The following is a 21,426-nucleotide window of genomic DNA, read 5'->3' as shown; positions in this document are numbered from 1 at the left end:
TCGAGATTGAAAATTTCGTCTATATTTCGTATTTTTGCACCCCAAAAAAGTATATATCAACAATCTTTTCGACCGCAAGCTTAATAGCGAACCTAACGGGTTAGGATCCTTACGCCTTATCGACTACATATAAGTATGAATAAAAAATAAGAAAACATTGTACATGACATGCATCAATCACCACCGATCACGATTTCGCGCCATTCCTCCCCTGGTCCCCATTCTACATCTCAACGTCCATGCTATTCATATCGCTTACCGTGGCCACGTTATTATTATTCTCCTCAAAATCGAGATCATCGTCATAATCCGGCAGATCGGGCAGCGCTTCCTCGTCTTCCCCCATGGCCACCTCGTTGGGCCTCCGGGCGGAAGATTCCTGCTGTTTGCCGTGATTTTTACCCCGTTCTTCCCGTTCCTTCAAGGCCTCACTCACATTGGTCAGGATCTTCTCCAGCACCGGCGGGGGTTGCCACAGAACCAGTGCCGTGCAGGGCTTCTCGATCCTCTCCAGTAGCACTTGGGGAAGGATTTCGGTGCGACTGTCCAGCTTGCGAACCTCCTCGCAAAGTGTGATTCGTTGTGCCTTTTTGAGCCGTTCCTCCAGTTCCTGTGGGGACATGTAGACGTGCGACGAGGCTGTGGACGTGGAAGGGCCTGCTTCACCCAGGGACATATCCTCGTCTAGGGAGGATGACGACGCCGAAACGGACAGGGACCTAAGCGTTTCCTCCGATGCGATATTCGTTGTCTCGATATTGTGCGATGTGTACTCGGTTGATAAATGGAGATTGTTCATGTGGATAGCCATCGATTCATCGGTGAAAAACTGCTTAGATGGTCTGAAAGGAAATGAACATTATTAGGAGACCCTAGTATTAAACCATTCAAAAATGGGCATTGGCGTAAATAAGACGGGGGGGGGGGGGGGCAGGTTGGGCCAGGCCCCCCTGAAACTTGGGTTTGGACCCCCCAAAAAATGGAAAAGAAATGACAATATATTTGAAAACTTGTCTCTAGGTGCATGTATGATACCCTTACGATACTGATAAATGTCTGTGTAATATAAATTTTCTAAATTTCTGGATGTAGTATTCAAGCATCTCTTACTACCAAACTGTCTCTTTCTTATTTATTATGTTCTTCACGTTGAAATTCACAAAAGCTCATTTTAGAATTGGCAGAATTGGTTTGATCCATTTGTAGTCATATTGTTATTTAGAAAATCCAGTTCTCTTTAGTTATTGAGTATGTCAAATCATTTATTTTGAATTCTAGTACCATTTTGTTACTGGGAAATTCTTGTGTATAAGATTTACTTAACATCAATTCTGTTCAGAAATTTGTTGCAAACGAACTGTTCTTTTTGTTTCACAGAACTACGTTTGTGTAAAATATCTGTAATTAAAATACGTGGCGTTACTTGTAAAAAAATATATTAAATTTGCTTCCAGATTGATGACGAGGATTTGATGATATTTTAAAACCCTTAGTGACAACTTTCTCGTTCGTCTTTAATCTATGTTTTAATGCATGTTTAAAAAAAAAATCGTGAAATCTCGAAGACTTATTCAAACAGACTCAAGTCAGAAAAGTTAACAAACTTACTTTATCAATCCTACGTGTTTCGCAGACGAAATTCTACACGTTCTGCTGTAAACCAACTCGATTTTTCACTTTTGGAACGTTTAATTTCCGGATTTACAAAACGACGGAAGTAAGATTCTCCACTTTCACAACCTAACCGCTACTTTCGCCGCTCCGTTGTATGGGAGCCAAAGTGACTTAACCATGAATCAAAACTAAACACTACTTGAGTCGAATTTACACTGGTACAAAAACGTCGTAATGTTTTATAATTCTGCTAAAATTCTAGTTCAAACCGAACTGGAACGATAACCTTGTTACCTGCCTTCAGTGCCGTAGCGTGCGGTTGGCCAGGTTGGCACCCGCCAAGGGCGCCAGGCTTCAGGGGGCGCCAAAATGGGAATTTTAAGAAGATTACTATTCAGCAACGGGATTTTTTGGTGATAAATATTTAGTTAGGGCATTTTTGATGTCATAGAATGTAGAAAAACAATTATAGACAATATATATAATATATAATACAATAGTGTCATGTCTACCTATCTCAAGTGATATTAATTATTCTGCCTTTTGGCTTGGTACCTTTTATCTGTTCGTACCTACGGTATTTCTGACAAGGGAAGGTCACGATGGTGTTACACGGGGTTTTCAACCGGACTATTTTTGTTAGATTCTACATGTCGAAATATGAAAAACCCCAAAGCCTTTCGGGTGATGGACCAGTGGTGTAGCCAGGAGGGGCTCTGAAAGGGGCAATTTTGTACGTATATTATTTTATTAAGCTAATTGAAAGTTTGACAAAAATATTTTTTTAGTATTTATTGTGATAGTAGAGAACAGAATTGATATTAATATATATTTAAAATGTATTTTTTCCATGCCAAAGGCGCAATCGGGATGGGTTTCTTATTGGTATACTATTCTAATAAAACCAAGTTTGTTCTGGTGTCCATATTCCATGTTAGTTACGCCAATGGCATAAAAATACATTATAAACATACATTAATGTCAGTTTTGTTCATTACTATCGTACAAAATACTGAGAAAAATCTTTTTGACAAATTTTCAATCGACTCAATAATATTATATTCGTACAAAATCGACCCTTTCAGAGCCCCTCCTGGCTACACCACTGGTCCATCACCCGAAAGGCTTTGGGGTTTTTCATATTTCGACATGTAGAATCTAACAAAAATAGTCCGGTTGAAAACCCCGTGTAACACCATCGTGACCTACCCTTGTGAGCTATAAGTGCTGGCTGCAGTTGGCGCAGAAGAGAGACTTCCCGAACTGTGGACTGATTAACATATTATTTTATTCTTTATTTGCAGGATATAAAAGTGGCGACAAGGATCATGGAAACGTGTGTTGAAGATAATCGATTTTCTTTGGGGTGGCAAATTGCCAATTGTTTCTGTTTTTGAAAGTGTGGTGAAATTGCCAATTTGTGTTGAACCAAATTGTTCTTCAGAGCTGACGAAATTGTCGTTTATTGTGAACATAGTTGTTCTTTTGTGAAGCGATTGCTGTATGGAGATGAACGAAATTGTTCTTTAGTGTTGACGAATTTGTCAAATGTAATGTTGAGCAGTAAAATACAATGATTTGAATGTTTTGTTGTAGTCTTGGAATTAGCAAATTTGCGTATGTCAAATAAGATGGTGGAATTCTTTGGATATATTTTCGATTGTTCGTTGTATGAGTTGTTGCAACTTGTAGCTGGCTTTTAAAGAGTTATTAGAAAGTTTCTAAAGGGGAAAGGACTGTCATGTCTACCTATCTCAAGTGATATTAATTATTCTGCCTTTTGGCTTGGTACCTTTTATCTGTTCGTACCTACGGTATTTCTGAGCTATAAGTACTGGCTGCAGTTGGCGCAGAAGAGAGACTTCCCGAACTGTAGACTGATTAACATATTATTTTATTCATTATTTTATTCTTTATTTGCAGGATATAAAAAATAGTATAGATGATAAGCTCTATTCATACATGGCAGACTAAAAATATTTCTGGAACGATTTCATCAAAACATTTTTGAAGTATTTAAGAAGGTGTTAAATGGTTTGTCAACAAAGGTACGGTCAATAAAAATTCATTCCAAAATATCGAAAATAGTTCTCCATAGCAATGATAAATCAGCTTATGCACAATGCCTATGTTAAAGCATCCACAAAACTAATATGTACATTCTATCAACCGATAGTTAGTGAAAATAGTAGGATTTCACAGAACTGTTGAAATAATTCTCACACAACTCGGAGCATAGTTTCCACGAAAAAAAAACATAGTTCGACAGACTTATAATGATTAATCCATATCATATAAGAGTATTAGGCGGGTCCCGGGCAGATTTTTGAGCAGGATTCTTTGGTATGATCTAATAATGTTTTCACAGAACCTCAGACCAGATTTGAATAGAATCTAATCGAAAGTGTCAATTCAATCATGTGCGCAATTATCAGTGATTTATATAACATTGAAATTGAAGCAAGAGTGAGAAATAATGGAATCGGATATATTTCGTAACAACAGAAATTTTATTTTTTCCTCCGAAAACAATACTCTGAGCCGACTGATTAACGTTTGTATCAGTATATAATTTTCCATAACCTTGATTTTATTGATTGACAACATTTACTATTCAATTCTTCTTTGTCATTTTTTTTAATGACACTTCTAGAAGATATAGAGGAAAGATATTCTTAGAAACCTTTTTTTGATCTACTTGACTATTTCATGAGAACAAACTTCAACTTTTCTACACAAGTTCATTGCCTAAACTTTACGCTAATACTCCTCTAATTCTTAAAAGGGATTCAAGGAAAAAATATTCGACAAGTTCTTGGTTATTAAAGGAATCACAATAACAATTGCCCCTCGTTTTTTTAGTCAACAAAATATTACTAGTAAATAGCAATAATTAGATTTGTTGATTTTTTTTTTGAAGAATGTGCTATCAACATAAACTAAATATGCTGTTTCGCTCAAAAAACGGTAAATATTTTTTTGACATAAATGGTCTAAACTCTAGATTTTTTTACAGTAAGCTCCATTTGAAATTACATAAGTACTGCGATTACAGAGAAATCATTTTCTTGACTATTTCCTGCGAAAAAAAATCCTACGCATTGAGATAGGCGATAACTTTTTATTTCAGGTACATAGTCTTACTTATAGAGAAATAAATTAACCAGCAATGTATAAAATATGATTTCAAAAGAGTATGAATTTCATTGAAATATTGTCAAAAGCATATAAAAAACGTGATGCAATGTTCTGGGTAGTAAATCAAGTGAGTTTCTTCAAATTTATCTCTGACCCAATTTTATTTGCATTTATTTTTCGAAATCTTCATGAACTTCGAGTAGGGTGCCAGTGCCATTAGTGGACTATCTAAGCTATAAAAAATCATAACAATACAACGAAAAGCCCTAACAGAGATCTTTTGGCGTCAACAGAAAGATTTCAACCTGTACTATATGGGAAAAATATAAAAAGAGTGTTAAGACTAATTTTTTAACATAAAATCGCTTGAGCCACTATTGGTACACGTGTTCCAGTAGTTGCGCTAGTGCTCCAGTAGTAGACGTTCGGGAATGATACAAGGAATTTTGAACAAAATGGTAAATTTTTACATAGATTTAACATTTTTTCCTCGGAACAGCAATTAATATCTTTCGAATGAAGCATATAGATCATCTCTAGGGCTTTTCTTCATTTTTATACATCCATTTTAAAAACTGCTTCCAACAGTTGATCCACTACTGGAACACGACGGCTACTATTGGTGCAAGGGAGCCAATTTTTTACGTAAACTTAATTATTTATAGGACTTTTTGATAAGATAAAGAGCTGAAATTTGTCATATCGACTAAACTAGAGGCGATCTATCCACCAAAAATAGCACATGTCGTTTTTATCGAAAAATGTACGTTTTATTCCATAGTCCAATCTACTGGTACATTACAACCATTGGTACCGGCACCCTAATTCAGACAGTTTAGCTTTAAAAAAGATTTGAATCATTTTTACGCCTTCTTGTACAAGTCTTACTAATGTAAACTAATATTTGGGTATAACTTGAGCTTTACCATACTTTTTTAAATTTCGATAGATAATTCTTAAGTAAATGAAAAAACCGAATTTAGTACTATACCATTTAATTCCACTAGAGTTTGTATCCTTTGACAGATACGCGTATTTCGACCTCAACTGTAAGGCCGTCTTCAGTGTCGTGTACTAGACTCGACTTGCTGATAATTCTTGCATTCTAGGGCCTTTAATCCTTGATTTTTTAATTTCATGTAAGCAAGAGCTTTGAATAAGGGGCGCTCAAATGGCGGTTCGCCAAGGACGCAAGAAGGCTACGCTACGGCTCTGCCTGCCTTAAGTCTCCATTTAAATCTTTGTATTTCATTCGAGATCTATGTGATTGGAGAAACTACGTTAAAGTATAATAATAAATCTTCGAGCTGTTTAGTAGAATACCTATAAGTAGATGAAAAAACCGAATTTAGTACTATACCATTTAATTCCACTAGAGTTTGTATCCTAGTAGTCTAGTACACGACACTGAAGACGGCCTTACAGTTGAGGTCGAAATACGCGTATCTGTCAAAGGATACAAACTCTAGTGGAATTAAATGGTATAGTACTAAATTCGGTTTTTTCATCTACTTACGTTAAAGTATATCGAAACATTATAGTTTTAATTAAGTTTACTCTTTTTCCATGAAAGTGCATAGAGTAGAAAATAGAGTTGATCTATCGATTTGAGACATTTTTCAGGTTTTTATCTTAATTTGGTACTATGTATAACGTGTCGTGCACTAAACTAGACTAGACTTTTAAGCATTGCAAAGTTATGTAAATCCTATACGACTTCTATTTTTAATAAGAAGGGGCCGCGGCCCCCCTCAAGTCCGATGGCTATTTACGCCCATGAAAATGGGTCTACGAAAGTGTGACAGTGCGTGTATTAGGTATTGGAAAAAGCGTGACAGAGGGGGGAGGGAGATCTGGAAATCCCGAAACACGATGGACGTCATATTTGAATCATCCCTAGCTGGAGTGCTCAGGGATTTCCTGGCGCAAATTCTGTAAGAATTTCACAGAGAATCCCTTTGAAAAATCATTGTAGGAATTTCTGGACGAATTATTATAAGAATGAGCGAATTTTTAGATGAATTCTAGAAGTGATCCCTGAAGGAGTCCTTGAAAGTATTTCGAAAGAAATCACTCGAAGGAATCCTGAAGCACTTCCTCAAGTAATTTGAGCAGAAATTGCGAAAGAATCTGTGTAATATTTTGGAATAGCGTTCTCTAAAGCCTCTAGAATTTTCAGGATTCACTGCAAGTAGAAAAAGGAAAAAAGTAACTGAACAAACCGCTTAGACCAAAACTAAGACATTCGATACCATCTTGTAAAAATAAAGACTTGAACTATCAAGAATACATAAATTTCCCTACCTTCAGATACTTTAAAAGGTACCTTATTCCTGGTAGATTTTTTTGAGGAATTCTTGTCCCTTCTAGCAATAATTCTTGATGGGAAAATGAATGAAAGAATAACTTAAAAAATCAGCGTAGGATGTCCTGCATCATGCTCGCAGGAATTCTCAGGGCCCATTCGCAAATTTCATAACGCTGAAGGGGGTGGGTGGGTGTCCTTGAGGTGTTACAGCTCATACAAAATTCGAAAAATATTCTTACAAAATGTGTTACAAGGGGGTGGGTGGGTGTCAAAAATGACCAATTCTGGCGAAATTTGTGAATAAACCCCTAAACGAATGTTATAAAAAAAACTCTAGAATAGAATCATGTAGGAATCAATAGAAGATTTCGTAGAGTAACAACTGCAAAATTAATAGTGAAAAATCCTGTGGAGGAAATCCTGGAATAGTCCCTGGGAAAATTTGCAGAATTATACCTGCGGTAGTAGCGTTGGAGTATTCAATTATTTTCTGGCACAAATTCTGCAGAAATAGATAAGAGACTCGTTCAAATATCACTGGAGAAATTCTTCAGGAATATTGGAAGAATATGTGTAGGAATCTTTAGATGAATTACTAAAGTGATGCCTGGAGTTGTCCTTGAAAGTATTCCGGAAGAAAAGTTTGGAGAAATCATTCGAACAATTTCTGGAGCACTTACTCTACAAATCTGAGAAGAAATTCCGGGACTGCGCTAGTAGCGACTAAGTGTCTTCGTAACATTACGACAAGTACTTCTGTATGTTTTTTTCATGATTTTCGCCAGAAAATTCATTAGAAACCAATTCAGGTATTTAACCAAAATTTCTTTCATGTACTACTTCGAGAAGTTCATCAAATGATTCTTTTACGGACTTTCTTAAGCACTCCTCCAAGAATTTAGTTCAAGAATTTAAAATTTACCTAAGGATAACTCCAAAAAATACGCTAGAGATTCCACCAAGATTTAGGTTTTTTTCGGGAATTCCTCCAAATATCAGAAGTTTTACAAGATAGTCCTAAGTAGAGATGTACCGAATATTCGGCCGGCCGAATATTCGGGCCGAATATCTCAATTATTTTGATTTTGCCGAATATTCGGTCTGCCGAATATTGAAATCTGTTATTCGGCCGAATAGGCCGAATACTGACCGAATAATAACAAAATAAACTAAATTGTAATAAAACATTATGTTTCATACGAAGGAAAATTAAAAAAAATACGATTAATTTATTCAAGTGATGATACATCAAATTTTCCTTTTGATGGATTCCATGGATGGAGATTGATGCTAAATGTTTAAAAACGTATTTTTTTTCTACGGCATTACGGTGCTGCTCAATATACAAGCCGTTCAATCTTCCACTCATCTTGCATGGGTTGTATTGTGGCATTTTTTTTACGTGATCTGAAAGTGCTTTCCATCTTGGTTTTGTAAAAAAATTTGAAAACAACGAAAATTCATATGTTTGCATTTATTATCGCTTGTGTCACTATAGGAACACATGTGACTATAGTAGCTCTATTTCTAATTCCTGTTCCAAACGCAATACGGCGTAGGCAAAACAGAAAAAAAATCGTATTTTTACAAACCTTTTATATTTTTACTTTATAGAATGGCTGTTGATTAAATCCAAATAGTTCTTAATTCTTCATTTAGTTTATCAAAAAAAAAAGTTTCCTTACCATAGGAACAATAGGTGTACTATAAGTGCAAGGAACTAGAATTTTAAGTAAAACGATATATTTCGATCATTTTTTGAACAAAATCGAGGTGTGAATCGATGGTATTTAGATAAATAGCTCCTTCATGGCAAACAATATTTTGCAACGATTTATAGCAAAACGGTCGTAAAAAGCTACTAATGCGAACTGTCTACTAAGAGAACACCGACACTATGCGGTGTATTTGCTACAATTAATATGAACTTCCAGATATAACTTCCAGAAGTCGGATGAGAAATAAAGCGACGTATTAACCTAGTTCCTTAAAAGTCATATGGATCAAAAACGCAATCAATAAGATACAAATTCCTTACTTTAGAAATATAAATCCTCAGAACTTATGATTTTCGTTTTTTCTTCACACGATTTAAAAAGCTTACAATGATCATTCCGATCAATTCTTCACCGTGGAAGCTATCCCTATTTAAAAACTAGGTGTTATTCGGCCGTATATTGATTCATTATTCGGCCGAATATTCGTTTGGCCGAATAATAATTTCTCAACTATTCGGTATTCGGCCGAAAGCCGAATAGTGCTATTCGGTACATCTCTAGTCCTAAGTCCTACAGGAAGAAATGATTCTTCAACATATTGCGCGAGGATTCCATTCAACATTTCGGAAGAACATCTTCGAGATCTCAACCAGTAATTTCTCCTGAGATGCCTACAGTGATTTCCTCCAAAATTGTTTTTTTCTGGAGGATTTCGAACAAAAATGTCTCTTTCTAAATTTTTGAAAAAAATTCCAAATCTATGAAAACCAGATCTTTCACCAGAAATTTGTGAAAGGAATAGTGATTTTACCAGGGATAGTTCTTGGTAAAATTTTCAAAGTAATCTCTGTGGAAATTACTGGTGACAGTAGCGTTGTACTGATTGTACTCAACGATTTCTTGGCGCAACTTCTAGAAAAATGTTTACAACAATTTCTTGAGAACAGTGCTGTAAACATACGACATTTTGCGCGACGTTCGTTTCATTGCCATAGTCAACAGTCACAGCACGAGTTTTGGATGAACAAAGACAAATTAAAGACCTCCATGTCCCTTGCAGTTGCCCAAAATTTTATGGCGCATAAGGTAATCTAGAATGCCGTTCAAAGTGTGCTGCGATCTGTCAAACTTGGGTACCTTTTGCACTACCGAGGGACCAAATGCAGTATTAGAAGTGGTACCCAATCTGAGCCCGAGTGTGACGGACCTGGAATGAACGTCGACAAACACAAAAAAGTGTCAATTGAATTTCGTCTGACACGATGGCATTTGCATAAATCATAAGTTTTGCATAGAATCCAGACATCGGATCATAATCAACATGAATAGTTTGATCTTGCCTCTTATGTCGAATGTGACACACATACAGTGAAAGCAGAACAGAAACAAACAAAACCGTAATGTTTTCAAGCGAAGCTATCGTGGTCAGTGGCATTCAAATGACATTTTTCTTTTCGACATTCGTTAGATCGCTCGTGTGCATTGTTGTTGTGCCGAATATCAGCGAAAACGTGTCGACAAACGTGATTGCTTACAACACTGCTTGAGAAACTTCAGAAGGAGTCCCTGAAGGTATTGCAGTAGAAATTAAAAAAAAAGAAAAAACACTCGAGGAATTTACCCCTCGCCCCTTTTTCTCTGGCCGACGGCAAACAAAATTCAAAATCAACTTGTTACGAAGGTTTATATATTGCCTTGGTTGGTAAACGGCTGGGCATGGCGTACCATTGGTACCACGCGAACCTGAAGGAATAAAATAGACCCCTCTGCACGGTCCTTAGCCTTTTGTTCAGCAACTCCTATCCCTACCTCCTAGCGGTACTGGCCGGGGTACGAGTAACCTTAGGGAAGATCGGGTAATCAACCCCCGATGGGAACTTTGGTCGTATGCTGACAGGGAAGGGGGGGTTTGCTTTTGCTTTTGCTTCTGCAAACCTTGAGTGTCTGTACTCCATGTTAGGAGCGGCTCACAACAGCGTCTGTTCCCCATATCATGGGTGGCTGATCATCGTCCGAGTGCCAGAGAAAGACTCTAAGCTTAACTGTGCACTATGGTCCTCCGAACATTTAGGGGGAATGGTCCTCCGGAAATCTAGGGGGTTGGTGTCAGGCCCTGCAAGCCAGCCGTTAAAAAAATCAAGCAACGAATAATCAACGAGAGAATACGAACCGGGACAATCGGCAAAGACCACAGCGACGTTTAGAGGTAACCATACCATCTACCAGAGCTGCGGCAATACACATAAGCTGAGAACAGCTTTTATAGCGATGGTGACATACAGAGGCGCGTGATCGGGTGGTGGCCGATCAATGAGAGAATGAGCAAGTTGAGGATCAAAGGCCGGTTCTTCAACTTCAGCATAATAAACGTGCACAGCCCTCACTCCGGAAGCACTGATGATGATAAAGACGCTTTTTACGCGCAGCTCGAACGCGAGTTACGACAGCTGCCCAAGCCACGACGTCAAAATCATCATAGGAGATCTAAACGCTCAGGTTGGCCAGGAGGAGGAATTCAGACCGACGATTGGAAAGTTCAGCGCCCACCGGCTGACGAACGAAAACGGCCTTCGACTGATAGATTTTGCCGCCTCCAAGAATATGGCCATTCGTTGCACCTACTTCCAGCACAGCCTTCCATACCGATACACCTGGAGATCACCACAGCAGACAGAATCGCAAATCGACCACGTTCTGATTGATGGTCGGCACTTCTCCGACATTATCGACGTCAGGACCTATCGTGGCGCTAACATCGACTCTGACCACTATCTGATGATGGTCAAACCAAAGACAAATTAAAGACCTCCATGTCCCTTGCAGTTGCCCAAAATTTTATGGCTCATAAGGTAATCTAGAATGCCGTGAAAAGTGTACTGCGATCTGTCAAGCTTGGGTACCTTTTGTACTACCGAGGGACGAAATGCAGTACTAGAAGTGGTACCCAATCTGAGCTCGAGTGTGACGGACCTGGTCAAACTGCGCCCAAAACTCTCCGTCGTTAACTACGTACGGTACCGACGGCCGCCCCGGTATGACCTAGAGCGGCTCAAGCAACCGGATGTCGCAGCGGCATACGCGCAGCAACTCGAGGCTGCATTACCGGAAGAGGGTGAGCTGGACGAAGCCCCTCTTGAGGACTGCTGGAGAACAGTAAAAGCAGCCATCAACGATGCAACTGAGAGCAACGTCGGGTACGTGGGACGGAGTCGACGGAAAGATTGGTTCGACGAGGAGTGTCAGGAGGTTTTGGAGGAGAAGAATGCAGCGCGGGCGGTCATGCTGCAGCAAGGGACCCGGCAGAACGTGGAACGCTAAATACGGAAACGGCAACAGCAGACCCGCCTCTTTCAGGAGAAAAAACGCCGCCTGGAGGAGACGGATTGCGAGGGGATGGAACAGCTGTGCCGGTCTTCGTGCCACGAGCCGAGATGTGCAGGGATAAGGATGGGAGCATTTTGACGGACGAGCGTGAGGTGATCGAAAGGTGGAAGCAGCACTTCGACGAGCACCTGAATGGCGCTGAGAGCACAGGTAATGAAGGACGGGACAACGGAGGAAATGCCTTCGTCGGTACTGCGGAGGATGGAAACCAACCAGCCCCCACTTTGAGGGAGGTTAAGGATGCCATTCACCAGCTCAAGAACAATAAAACTGCTGGTAAGGATGGTATCGGAGCTGAACTCATAAAGATGGGTCCGGAGAGGCTGGCCATTTGTATGCACCGGCTGATAAGGCACAATCTGGGAAGCAGAACAGCTACCGGAGGAGTGGAAGGAAGGGGTGATATGCCCCATCTACAAGAAAGGCGACAAGTTAGATTGTGAGAACTTTCGAGCGATGACCATTCTAAATGCTGCCTACAAAGTATTATCCCAGATCATCTTCCGTCGTCTGTCACCTGTAGTAAACGAGTTCGTGGGAAGTTATCAAGCCGGCTTCGTTGACGGCCGATCGACAACGGACCAGATCTTTACTGTACGGCAAATCCTCCAAAAATGTCGTGAATACCAGGTCCCAACGTATCATTTTTTTATCGATTTCAAGGCGGCATACGACAGTATCGACCGCGTAGAGTTATGGAAAATCATGGACGAGAACAGCTTTTCCGGGAAGCTCACGAGACTGATAAGAGCGACGATGGAAGGTGTGCAAAATTGTGTAAAGGTTTCAGGCGAACACTCCAGTTCGTTTGGATCCCACCGGGGACTATGACAAGGTGATGGACTTTCGTGCCTGTTGTTCAATATTGCGCTAGAAGGTGTTGCGGAGAGCCGGGCTTAACAGCCGGGGTACGATTTTTACGAGATCCAGTCAATTTGTTTGCTTCGCGGATGATATGGACATCGTCGGCCGAACATTTGAAAAGGTGGCAGACCTGTACACCCGCCTGAAACGCGAGGCAGCAAAAGTTGGACTGGTGGTGAATGCGGCCAAGACAAAGTACATTACGATAGACGGAGATACTTTCGAGGTGGTCGATGAGTTCGTCTACCTTGGATCCTTACTGACGGCTGACAATAACGATAGCCGTGAAATACGGAGGCGCATCATCAGTGGAAGTCGGGCCTACTATGGTCTTCGAACGTCGGGTGCTTAGGATGATCTTTGGCGGTGTGCAGGAGAACGGTGTGTGGCGGCGAAGAATGAACCACGAGCTCGCCCAACTCTACGGCGAACCCAGTATCCAGAAGGTGGCCAAAGCTGGAAGGATACGATGGGCAGGGCATGTTGCAAGAATGCCGGACAGCAACCCTGCAAAGATGGTATTCGCTTCGGATCCGGTTGGTACAAGAAGGCGTGGAGTGCAGCGAGCTAGGTGGGCGCATCAAGTGCGTATCGATTTGGCGGCGTGGGGCAGAACCGAGGTTGGAGAGATGCGGCCACGAACCGAGGATTGTGGCGTGCAATTGTTGATTCAGTGTTATCTGTGTAGATGTTAACTAAATAAATGAATGGAGTCCAACTTCAAAGCAGACTTCTGTCAAAGTTCTTTTTATAAATAATTCATGGAATTTGTCATTGCCTTGCTCCTGCCTAGTTGAAGGAAAATTTTTCGCTCGATGATTAACTAATCTTGTGTTTGAATTTATCCAGAAGTATTTTCATCATTTATTTTTCTAAAATAATTGCATCGTGATCGATTTCTTAAAGAATTTTTCGCCAAACATTTATTTTCTTTCAATGACCTTACCAGAAATCATTGTACAGTTTGCCAATGTCAGTGTGCATCGTACCCTCGTGCTGTGCGTACACGAATTCTCTCTGCTCTTGGAAGTTTTCTTAAAAACTACCTAAAGCAATAAAACAGTACTTTTCAGTGCTAAAATTAAAAAATTAGTAGAGTATAATTCAAATGAACGACGTGGTGGCCAGCATGATTTCTCTATTTCAATCTGTTACCTAACAAGTTACATAATTATTATTGTAAAAAATAGGTAAAATTCAATTTGAAACATTTTGATAGATTTCAATGAAATCAAATAAAACGAAGTTCTTACTCTTTCATTTTACTTTTCTTGTTCGCTGCTTTCAATCAGGTAACGAAACGAATGAGTGTGGAAAGAAGAACGAAGCGCGTCACCATCGAGACGACACAACCAAGCCTTCGTGTTTCACAAAATGCTTTCGAAAATGCACAGCCCTGTATAAAACATCAACTGTTTTCGTCATTTGAAACTAAAGTTTTTGAAACTTTAGGTGTTTCTGTTGAAAAACAGTTTGGCAAATATACTTTCATAGCTGCCTATTTGCCTTTTCAATGCTCTGGACAGCAAGTTAATTTGCTCCAAACTGACTTGCGAAAATTGACTCGCAATAAGTCAACATTTTTTGTCATTGGTGACTTTAATGCCAAACATCGGTCATGGAATAATTCTCAAAGTAATTCCAACGGCAGAATTTTATTTGATGAGTGCTCTTCAGGATATTTCTCAATTCAATACCCTGATAGCCCTACATGTTTTTCCTCTTCTAGAAATCCATCTACGATTGACTTGGTCTTAACCGACTCTAGCCATCTTTGTAGCCAATTAGTTACTCATGCTCATTTTGATTCTCATCATGTCCCTGTTACATTTAAAATATCCCATGAAGCGATTCTCAATCCTATCAGCTCCCCTTTCAATTATTTTCGAGCCGACTGGAATATATATGAAACATATACCGTCAAACGGGGTGACTTGCAGCACTTTTCAACTTCAATCAACCAAAACCATGATCTAAACGTAATCTAAAAATCTAAATTACTTGTAGAACTTTGAATGGCCGGCTCGCTTACAGAATGAGATGATAGAAAATTGTATCGAATTATTTTGTCATATCAAAAATCATCAAAAAGGTGAAATTTTTTAAATGTCCTTGTGCGGGGTGACTTGCAACACTCACTGCTAATTTAGTTTTTTCCAACAAAATGTTGATATTTTTTATTAGTCACACTTGTTAAGTATTGTTATTCATGTATTCAAAGCATTCGAACCAGTACAAGAACATTTAGAATACATTTTTATAAGAAAATAATTGAGCTATTTTTGTATGAGAAAAAGAGGCGTTAAATCATCAAGGTCCAATATCTTAACTGAACAATATTTTTAACCAGTATTTGTAGTTGATTGATGAATTATTACTCTTTTGATTATAAAGTAGACCTAACACAAATTTTTTTAACGTTTATAAAACTCTAAATTGCTTAGAAATAAAGTGTTGCAAGTCACCCCGCATAGGTACATGTGTATAAAAATTATTTTTATTAAAAAGTTGTTGCTACAATTTCGTAAAATAAAGTTCGTCATATTATCACTTATTAGTTATAGAAACAACATGTAGAGTATTACTTTTGTACATTAAATCTATCTCATGTTTTCAGGTCACGATTTCGAACCTCCATCAAGTATCATTTTTCTAGACATTTAAAAGAATTATGTTTATTGTATGAACATATTTATAATAACAGTTTTAATCGTGGCCCTACTTGAATTGTGAGTCACACGTATTGAAGCACCGATTTAAAACGAATTTTCTATTGAAAATTGTGTTTTATAGTGAAATTTAGTTGTAAATTACAATGTGTTGCAAGTCACCCCGTTTGACGGTATTGACTCTAATCTTGATGTTAACATTTCTTTAGAAACAAAACTTGATGTTGACAATGCTCTTGAAACTTTAACAAATTCCATAGTTGAGCATTGCAATTCCAAAATGAGAAATAAAATTTGAATTTGCGATTAAAGACGATGATCTTGAACTCTTGATCCGTCTCAAAAACGTGAGGAGAAGACAATTTCAACGAACTCGCGATCCTGCTATGAAAATTGTATGGCAGAATCTGTGAAAAGAAACTAAAAAACGATGTTCACAATTAAGAAACAAAAATTTTGAAAATAAGATTTCTCAATTGGACCCTGGCTCTAAGCCCTTTTGGAAATTATCTAAAATCTTGAAAAAACCTCAGAAGCCTATACCGGCATTGAAAGAGGAAAACAAATTATTACTAACTAATTGCGAAAAAGCTCAAAAACTTGGTATGCAGTTTGAAAGTGCTCACAATTTTAATTTAGGACTTACTAGTCCAATTGAAAATCAAGTTACTCAGGACTTTGAAAATATTCTCAATCAAGAAAACGCTTTCGAAAATGCGTGGGGGACTGATTTGGAAGAAGTGAGAACCATTATTAAAAAAAATCAAAAATATGAAAGCCCCTGGCGATGATGGAATTTTCTACATCCTCATCAAGAAACTTCCAGAAAGTAGCTTATCATTTTTAATTGTAATTGTAATTGCTCAATCCACACCCTGGCAGACAATTATCCGCCCATCTAGACACGGGCTGGGTGAGGACCTACCAAGCCTCCCCCGTTAACATGTCCTATACCGTTTAGCACACCGGGATCTTCCACAAGCAGGCGCCGGAATTAAAGCGGTCCCACAAGCTTCAGATACATTAAATAGATATAGTCCCTCTGGCACTAAACCGAATTGCGCCCTCCGCTTCACCACTAGTACTGCTTCCCCACACGCCAAGCACAATATCGAAAGTAGCGCGTTGTATAGCAAATACAGTACACCACCTCCGACACTATGCCAAATGTACAGGAAAAACAGCACCAGTAAGAAAGCGGAAGGCGCACCACTCGGTTCAGTGCCAGAAGGACTATAAGTATAACGAAGAAGAAATGAAAAGATAGTAGAGTTGGTTCGGTTATTTGATTGCTGAAACGAAAAAAACAGAAAAAACAGAAACAAAGTGTTAACATTAAAACGGGGTTTTATAATTGATAAATGTATCGATAGTTTCTCATCTGTTACGTTTCCTTATCGTAGCGCTGTCGATTTTTCCATCTCCAGGGTGTTCGTCTCCGCTCGAGCAATGAGGACCATGATGAAATGAGAATATAAAAATGTGAGCATTAGTGTTGATCTAGTAATAGATTAATTTAAACTGCTTTTCATGTGCTAAGTAACTTGTAAACTCCTACTCAATTATGTTTTGTTGCCCTACACGTTTTATTTAGACACAATTTTTATTTAGAAAACTATTTGGATCCGAGATTTTAGGTGCAGATTGAGCATGTTTGATAAAACAAGCATCCTGTTTTCAGTTAAAGAACGTTCAAGAAGTTGATGATTCTGTTATTTATACTGGCTACTTACAAGAATTCACTATTGATGTAATATATGGATATTGAAAGTTCCAACGCGCGATTATAATACTTCAGTTTTCGTGCTGTTGTATTGGTGTAAGTAGTGGGAAACCAATCAGTTTGGTGATTCTAACGGTAACAAATAGCAAGACGAAAGGAAAGTTGATAATCTATCATCATTATGATTTCAGTCCTAATTTCATGATCCGTTTAATAAATTCCGCGTATGATTCGGCAATTTTAACAATTTATACATGTGTATTCGAAGAAAACAGACTACGAGCATTCATTACCTGTTGCAAGGTTCCTAAGTGATCAGATATTTATCATTTTCTACAGCCCAACTCAATAATACCTACATTGGGTTGTAACAAAAATTTGATCTTGGGATGCTGATTTGCCTCCTAATCATAGTTTCGACAATAGTCACATGCTTACTATCCCTTATGGCAGTGTTGTTGATTCTATTGTCTATCGCTCATCAGATTCGCGCCAACCGGCAGGGACTTGGTCCTATGTACCCAATACTCTGCTGTGTCTTAACTTCACGCAATACATTCTGTAGATGTGTGATACAGTTTGCGGAATATTATGATTTATCACTTCGTTCAGATGGAAAATTCTGTTATGGTACCATATTCACATATCAGATAACTCCCACCTGGAACGATGTAATACATCGGAGACATGTTGATTCAGATGTATGTATACGATCTATGCCTAGTTCGGCTCTGATCGACAGGCAATCAGTGTATTCAGTTTTTCAACTAGCTTGAAGCGATGAACGTTTCAAGACAAGCTCTCCACTACATCTGCTAGCAATCACCGGTCGTCGATAGACATTTCGGTTCTTTTCTGCTAAATATAGATCCGATTGTATGCCAAAGACTATGGCTCATGCTTTTCAATACAGCTGGAAAAACAAGAACTACACCCAGCACCAAATAGTACGTAACTATGAGGCGGACCGGAAGGTTTGATGAGCAATCCCCACCAAGAAACTTCCAGAAAGTAGCTTATCATTTTTAGTTGATATATTTAACAAATGTTTTCAATTAGCATATTTTCCTGACAAATGGAAAAATGCTAAGTTTGTTCCAATTTTAAAACCAGACAAAAATCCTGCAGAAGCTTCTAGCTATCGTCCAATCAGTTTGCTTTCCTCCATCAGTAAACTTTTTGAAAAGGTTATTTTGAACAGAATGATGGCCCACATCAACGAAAATTCAATTTTTGCCAATGAACAGTTCGGATTCCGTCATGGACATTCGACCACTCATCAACTTTTACGTTTAACAAATTTGATACGTTCCAACAAATCTGAAGGCTTTTCTACTGGTCTTGCTCTTCTTGATATAGAAAAAGCATTCGACAGTGTTTGGCATGAAGGTTTGATTGTAAAATTAAAATACTTTAATTTTCCAACATACATTGTTAGAATAATTCAAAGTTATCTGTCAAATCGTACACCTCAGGTTAATTATCAGAACTCCAGGTCTGAAAGACTTCCTGTTAGAGCAGGTGTGTAAGGCAGCATTTTGGGACCAATATTATACAATATTTTCACATCTGACTTACCTGAGTTACCTCAGGGATGTCAAAAATCCTTGTTTGCGGATGACGCAGGCCTCTTCGCCAAAGGACGAAGCTTGCGTGTCATCTATAGTCGATTGCAAAAAAGTTTGGATATTTTTTCTTCATACTTGCAGAAATGGAAGATTTCTCCTAATGCTTCCAAAACTCAACTAATAATATTCCCACATAAACCAAAAGCTATTTATTTGAAACCTTCAAGTAGACATGTTGTCACGATGAGAGGGGTTCCAATAAATTGGTCAGATGAAGTTAAGTATCTAGGGCTCATGCTAGATAAGAATTTAACTTTCAAAAATCACATTGAGGGCATTCAAGCCAAATGTAATAAATATGTAAAATGTCTCTATCCCCTTATTAATAGAAAATAAAAACTTTGTCTTAAGAACAAGCTTTTGATATTCAAACAAATTTTCAGGCCAACCATGTTGTGTGCTGTACCAATATGGACTAGCTGTTGTAATACCAGGAAGAAAGCTCTGCAGAGAATTTAAAACAGTTTCAGATGACAGGTTGTGATTCTTCTTAATTGTATTTACGGTAAAGATGCATCGAAGCCAAACCTCGAGTTTTCTAGAACACAAATCTAGAGAAGCAGACCACCGTTCGGGCTGAATATTTGATCGATTGGTCACTCGCTGGTGAAACCACTGAGAGAATTCTCAAAGCTATAGCTCTACAAATCTGGGAAGACATTTCTGAAAAAAGTGTGGAATAGTCGCTTAAGAGTCTAAGACCAGCACACCAGCATTACTTGTGTAAAAAATTGACTTTAGACACCTTTTTGATTAAAAAAGAGACTTTGGGCCACCACCCACAGGCATCAAAATAGTGACCAAGTCTTCAAAAAGAGCCCTGATACAGGTATTCCCAATCTACTTAGCAGCTAGCTACTCACATCGGAATGACATCCGGTTCGGTTTTCCGCTTCCGCATCTCCGGGTACGGCAACGCGTGGTGCAGTGATGGTCCTCCTCCCTGTAGGATAGGACTCGGCCGGATCACCGCGTTGAATTCCATCAGCTGGCCGGGCTTTCCACTGTAGGACCAGGGCATGTCCGCAATATTAAAGGGAACTCCGCTTGGCGATGGCATAATTTGCGATGGGCTTATGCTTGGATTTCTGCAGAAACAGGAAAGCTAGGCGTTAGAACAAATCGTGTGTTAAACAGCAGTCTAGAACCCTCACCGAATCTTGAGCGGCGCAATCTTTCTCGTTCCGTGGTTGAACGCAAAATGATGGAATGGCGAAGAAGACATCTTCCGGACTCTTTCTCGTTTTGTGTGTGACGAAGGAGGGGCAAAAGACGAAGAAACGATACCCCTTTTCCCAGAAATCTCTGGAATCCTCTGGACACAGGATGGCTAGCACTAAATTTTTACCTTGTTCGCCGTTCCGGTCGATTCGTACACACTGAACACTTTAAAATCGAAAAAATAAAGCACTAGAAAATCAAAAAAACTATCAGCGACTCGCAACCCGGTGCTAGGCAGCCATGTTTTCGTGGTCAGCATCAAACTGATCAAACTCAAGAGCAACAACGTACATTGGCCTAATCATATTAGGGAATTTTTCCTCCAATACTAAAATGTGTTTTAGCTAATCACATCAACCCGAATTGACTTGCTGTACTGCAATCCAATAGTTTGCAACCGTTTTTTTGTTCGAATAACTGTTGTTATGCGAGAAAAGAAATTTTCCGGAGAAAAATATTTCGCCTTCATCGATTGTTATTCCGCAAACGGTTCTTTGTTTACAAACATTGAGCTGTCAGTGGGAACCACTTCCCAGTGGGAACCAGAGATGTTTGCTCGTTATTTTTCAATGGGGTTGTATGGGCGGTGTCAGGAGGCTGGCGACTCGTAAATATTTTGTTAGGTACTCTTTTTTAGGATGGCTGATGTTTTACTTTTTCTTATTCATCCAGCCTCCTGACACCGCCCATACAACCCCATTGAAAAATAACGAGCAAACATCTCTGGTTCCCACTGGGAAGTGGTTCCCACTGACAGCTCAATGTTTGTAAACAAAGAACCGTTTGCGGAATAACAATCGATGAAGGCGAAATATTTTTCTCCGGAAAATTTCTTTTCTCGCATAACAACAGTTATTCGAACAAAAAAACGGTTGCAAACTATTGGATTGCAGTACAGCAAGTCAATTCGGGTTGATGTGATTAGCTAAAACACATTTTAGTATTGGAGGAAAAATTCCCTAATATGATTAGGCCAATGTACGTTGTTGCTCTTGAGTTTGATCAGTTTGATGCTGACCACGAAAACATGGCTGCCTAGCACCGGGTTGTATTCATCGCGATGGGAGCAACCCGGTGCTAGGCAGCCATGTTTTCGTGGTCAGCATCAAACTCAAGAGCAACAACGTACATTGGCCTAATCATATTAGGGAATTTTTCC

General features: G+C 38.9%; 1 protein-coding gene across 1 annotated transcript; it reads right to left on the bottom strand.

The window, feature by feature from the left end:
- LOC110678426 lies at positions 1–20,624 on the bottom strand. Its single transcript, XM_021851283.1, has 3 exons — positions 20,201–20,624; positions 19,910–20,134; positions 1–842 (listed from the first exon to the last, which is right to left on the bottom strand). Exons 1-3 carry the CDS (start codon positions 20,269–20,271, stop codon positions 224–226), a joined length of 915 nt encoding a protein of 304 aa, XP_021706975.1. The 5' UTR covers positions 20,272–20,624; the 3' UTR covers positions 1–223.
- Between the last annotated feature and the right edge of the window lie 802 nt (positions 20,625–21,426).

Source organism: Aedes aegypti, chromosome 3, assembly GCF_002204515.2.
Source record: "Aedes aegypti strain LVP_AGWG chromosome 3, AaegL5.0 Primary Assembly, whole genome shotgun sequence".
NCBI lineage: Eukaryota > Metazoa > Arthropoda > Insecta > Diptera > Culicidae > Aedes > Aedes aegypti.
This window is presented reverse-complemented; position numbering and strand designations above follow the sequence as displayed.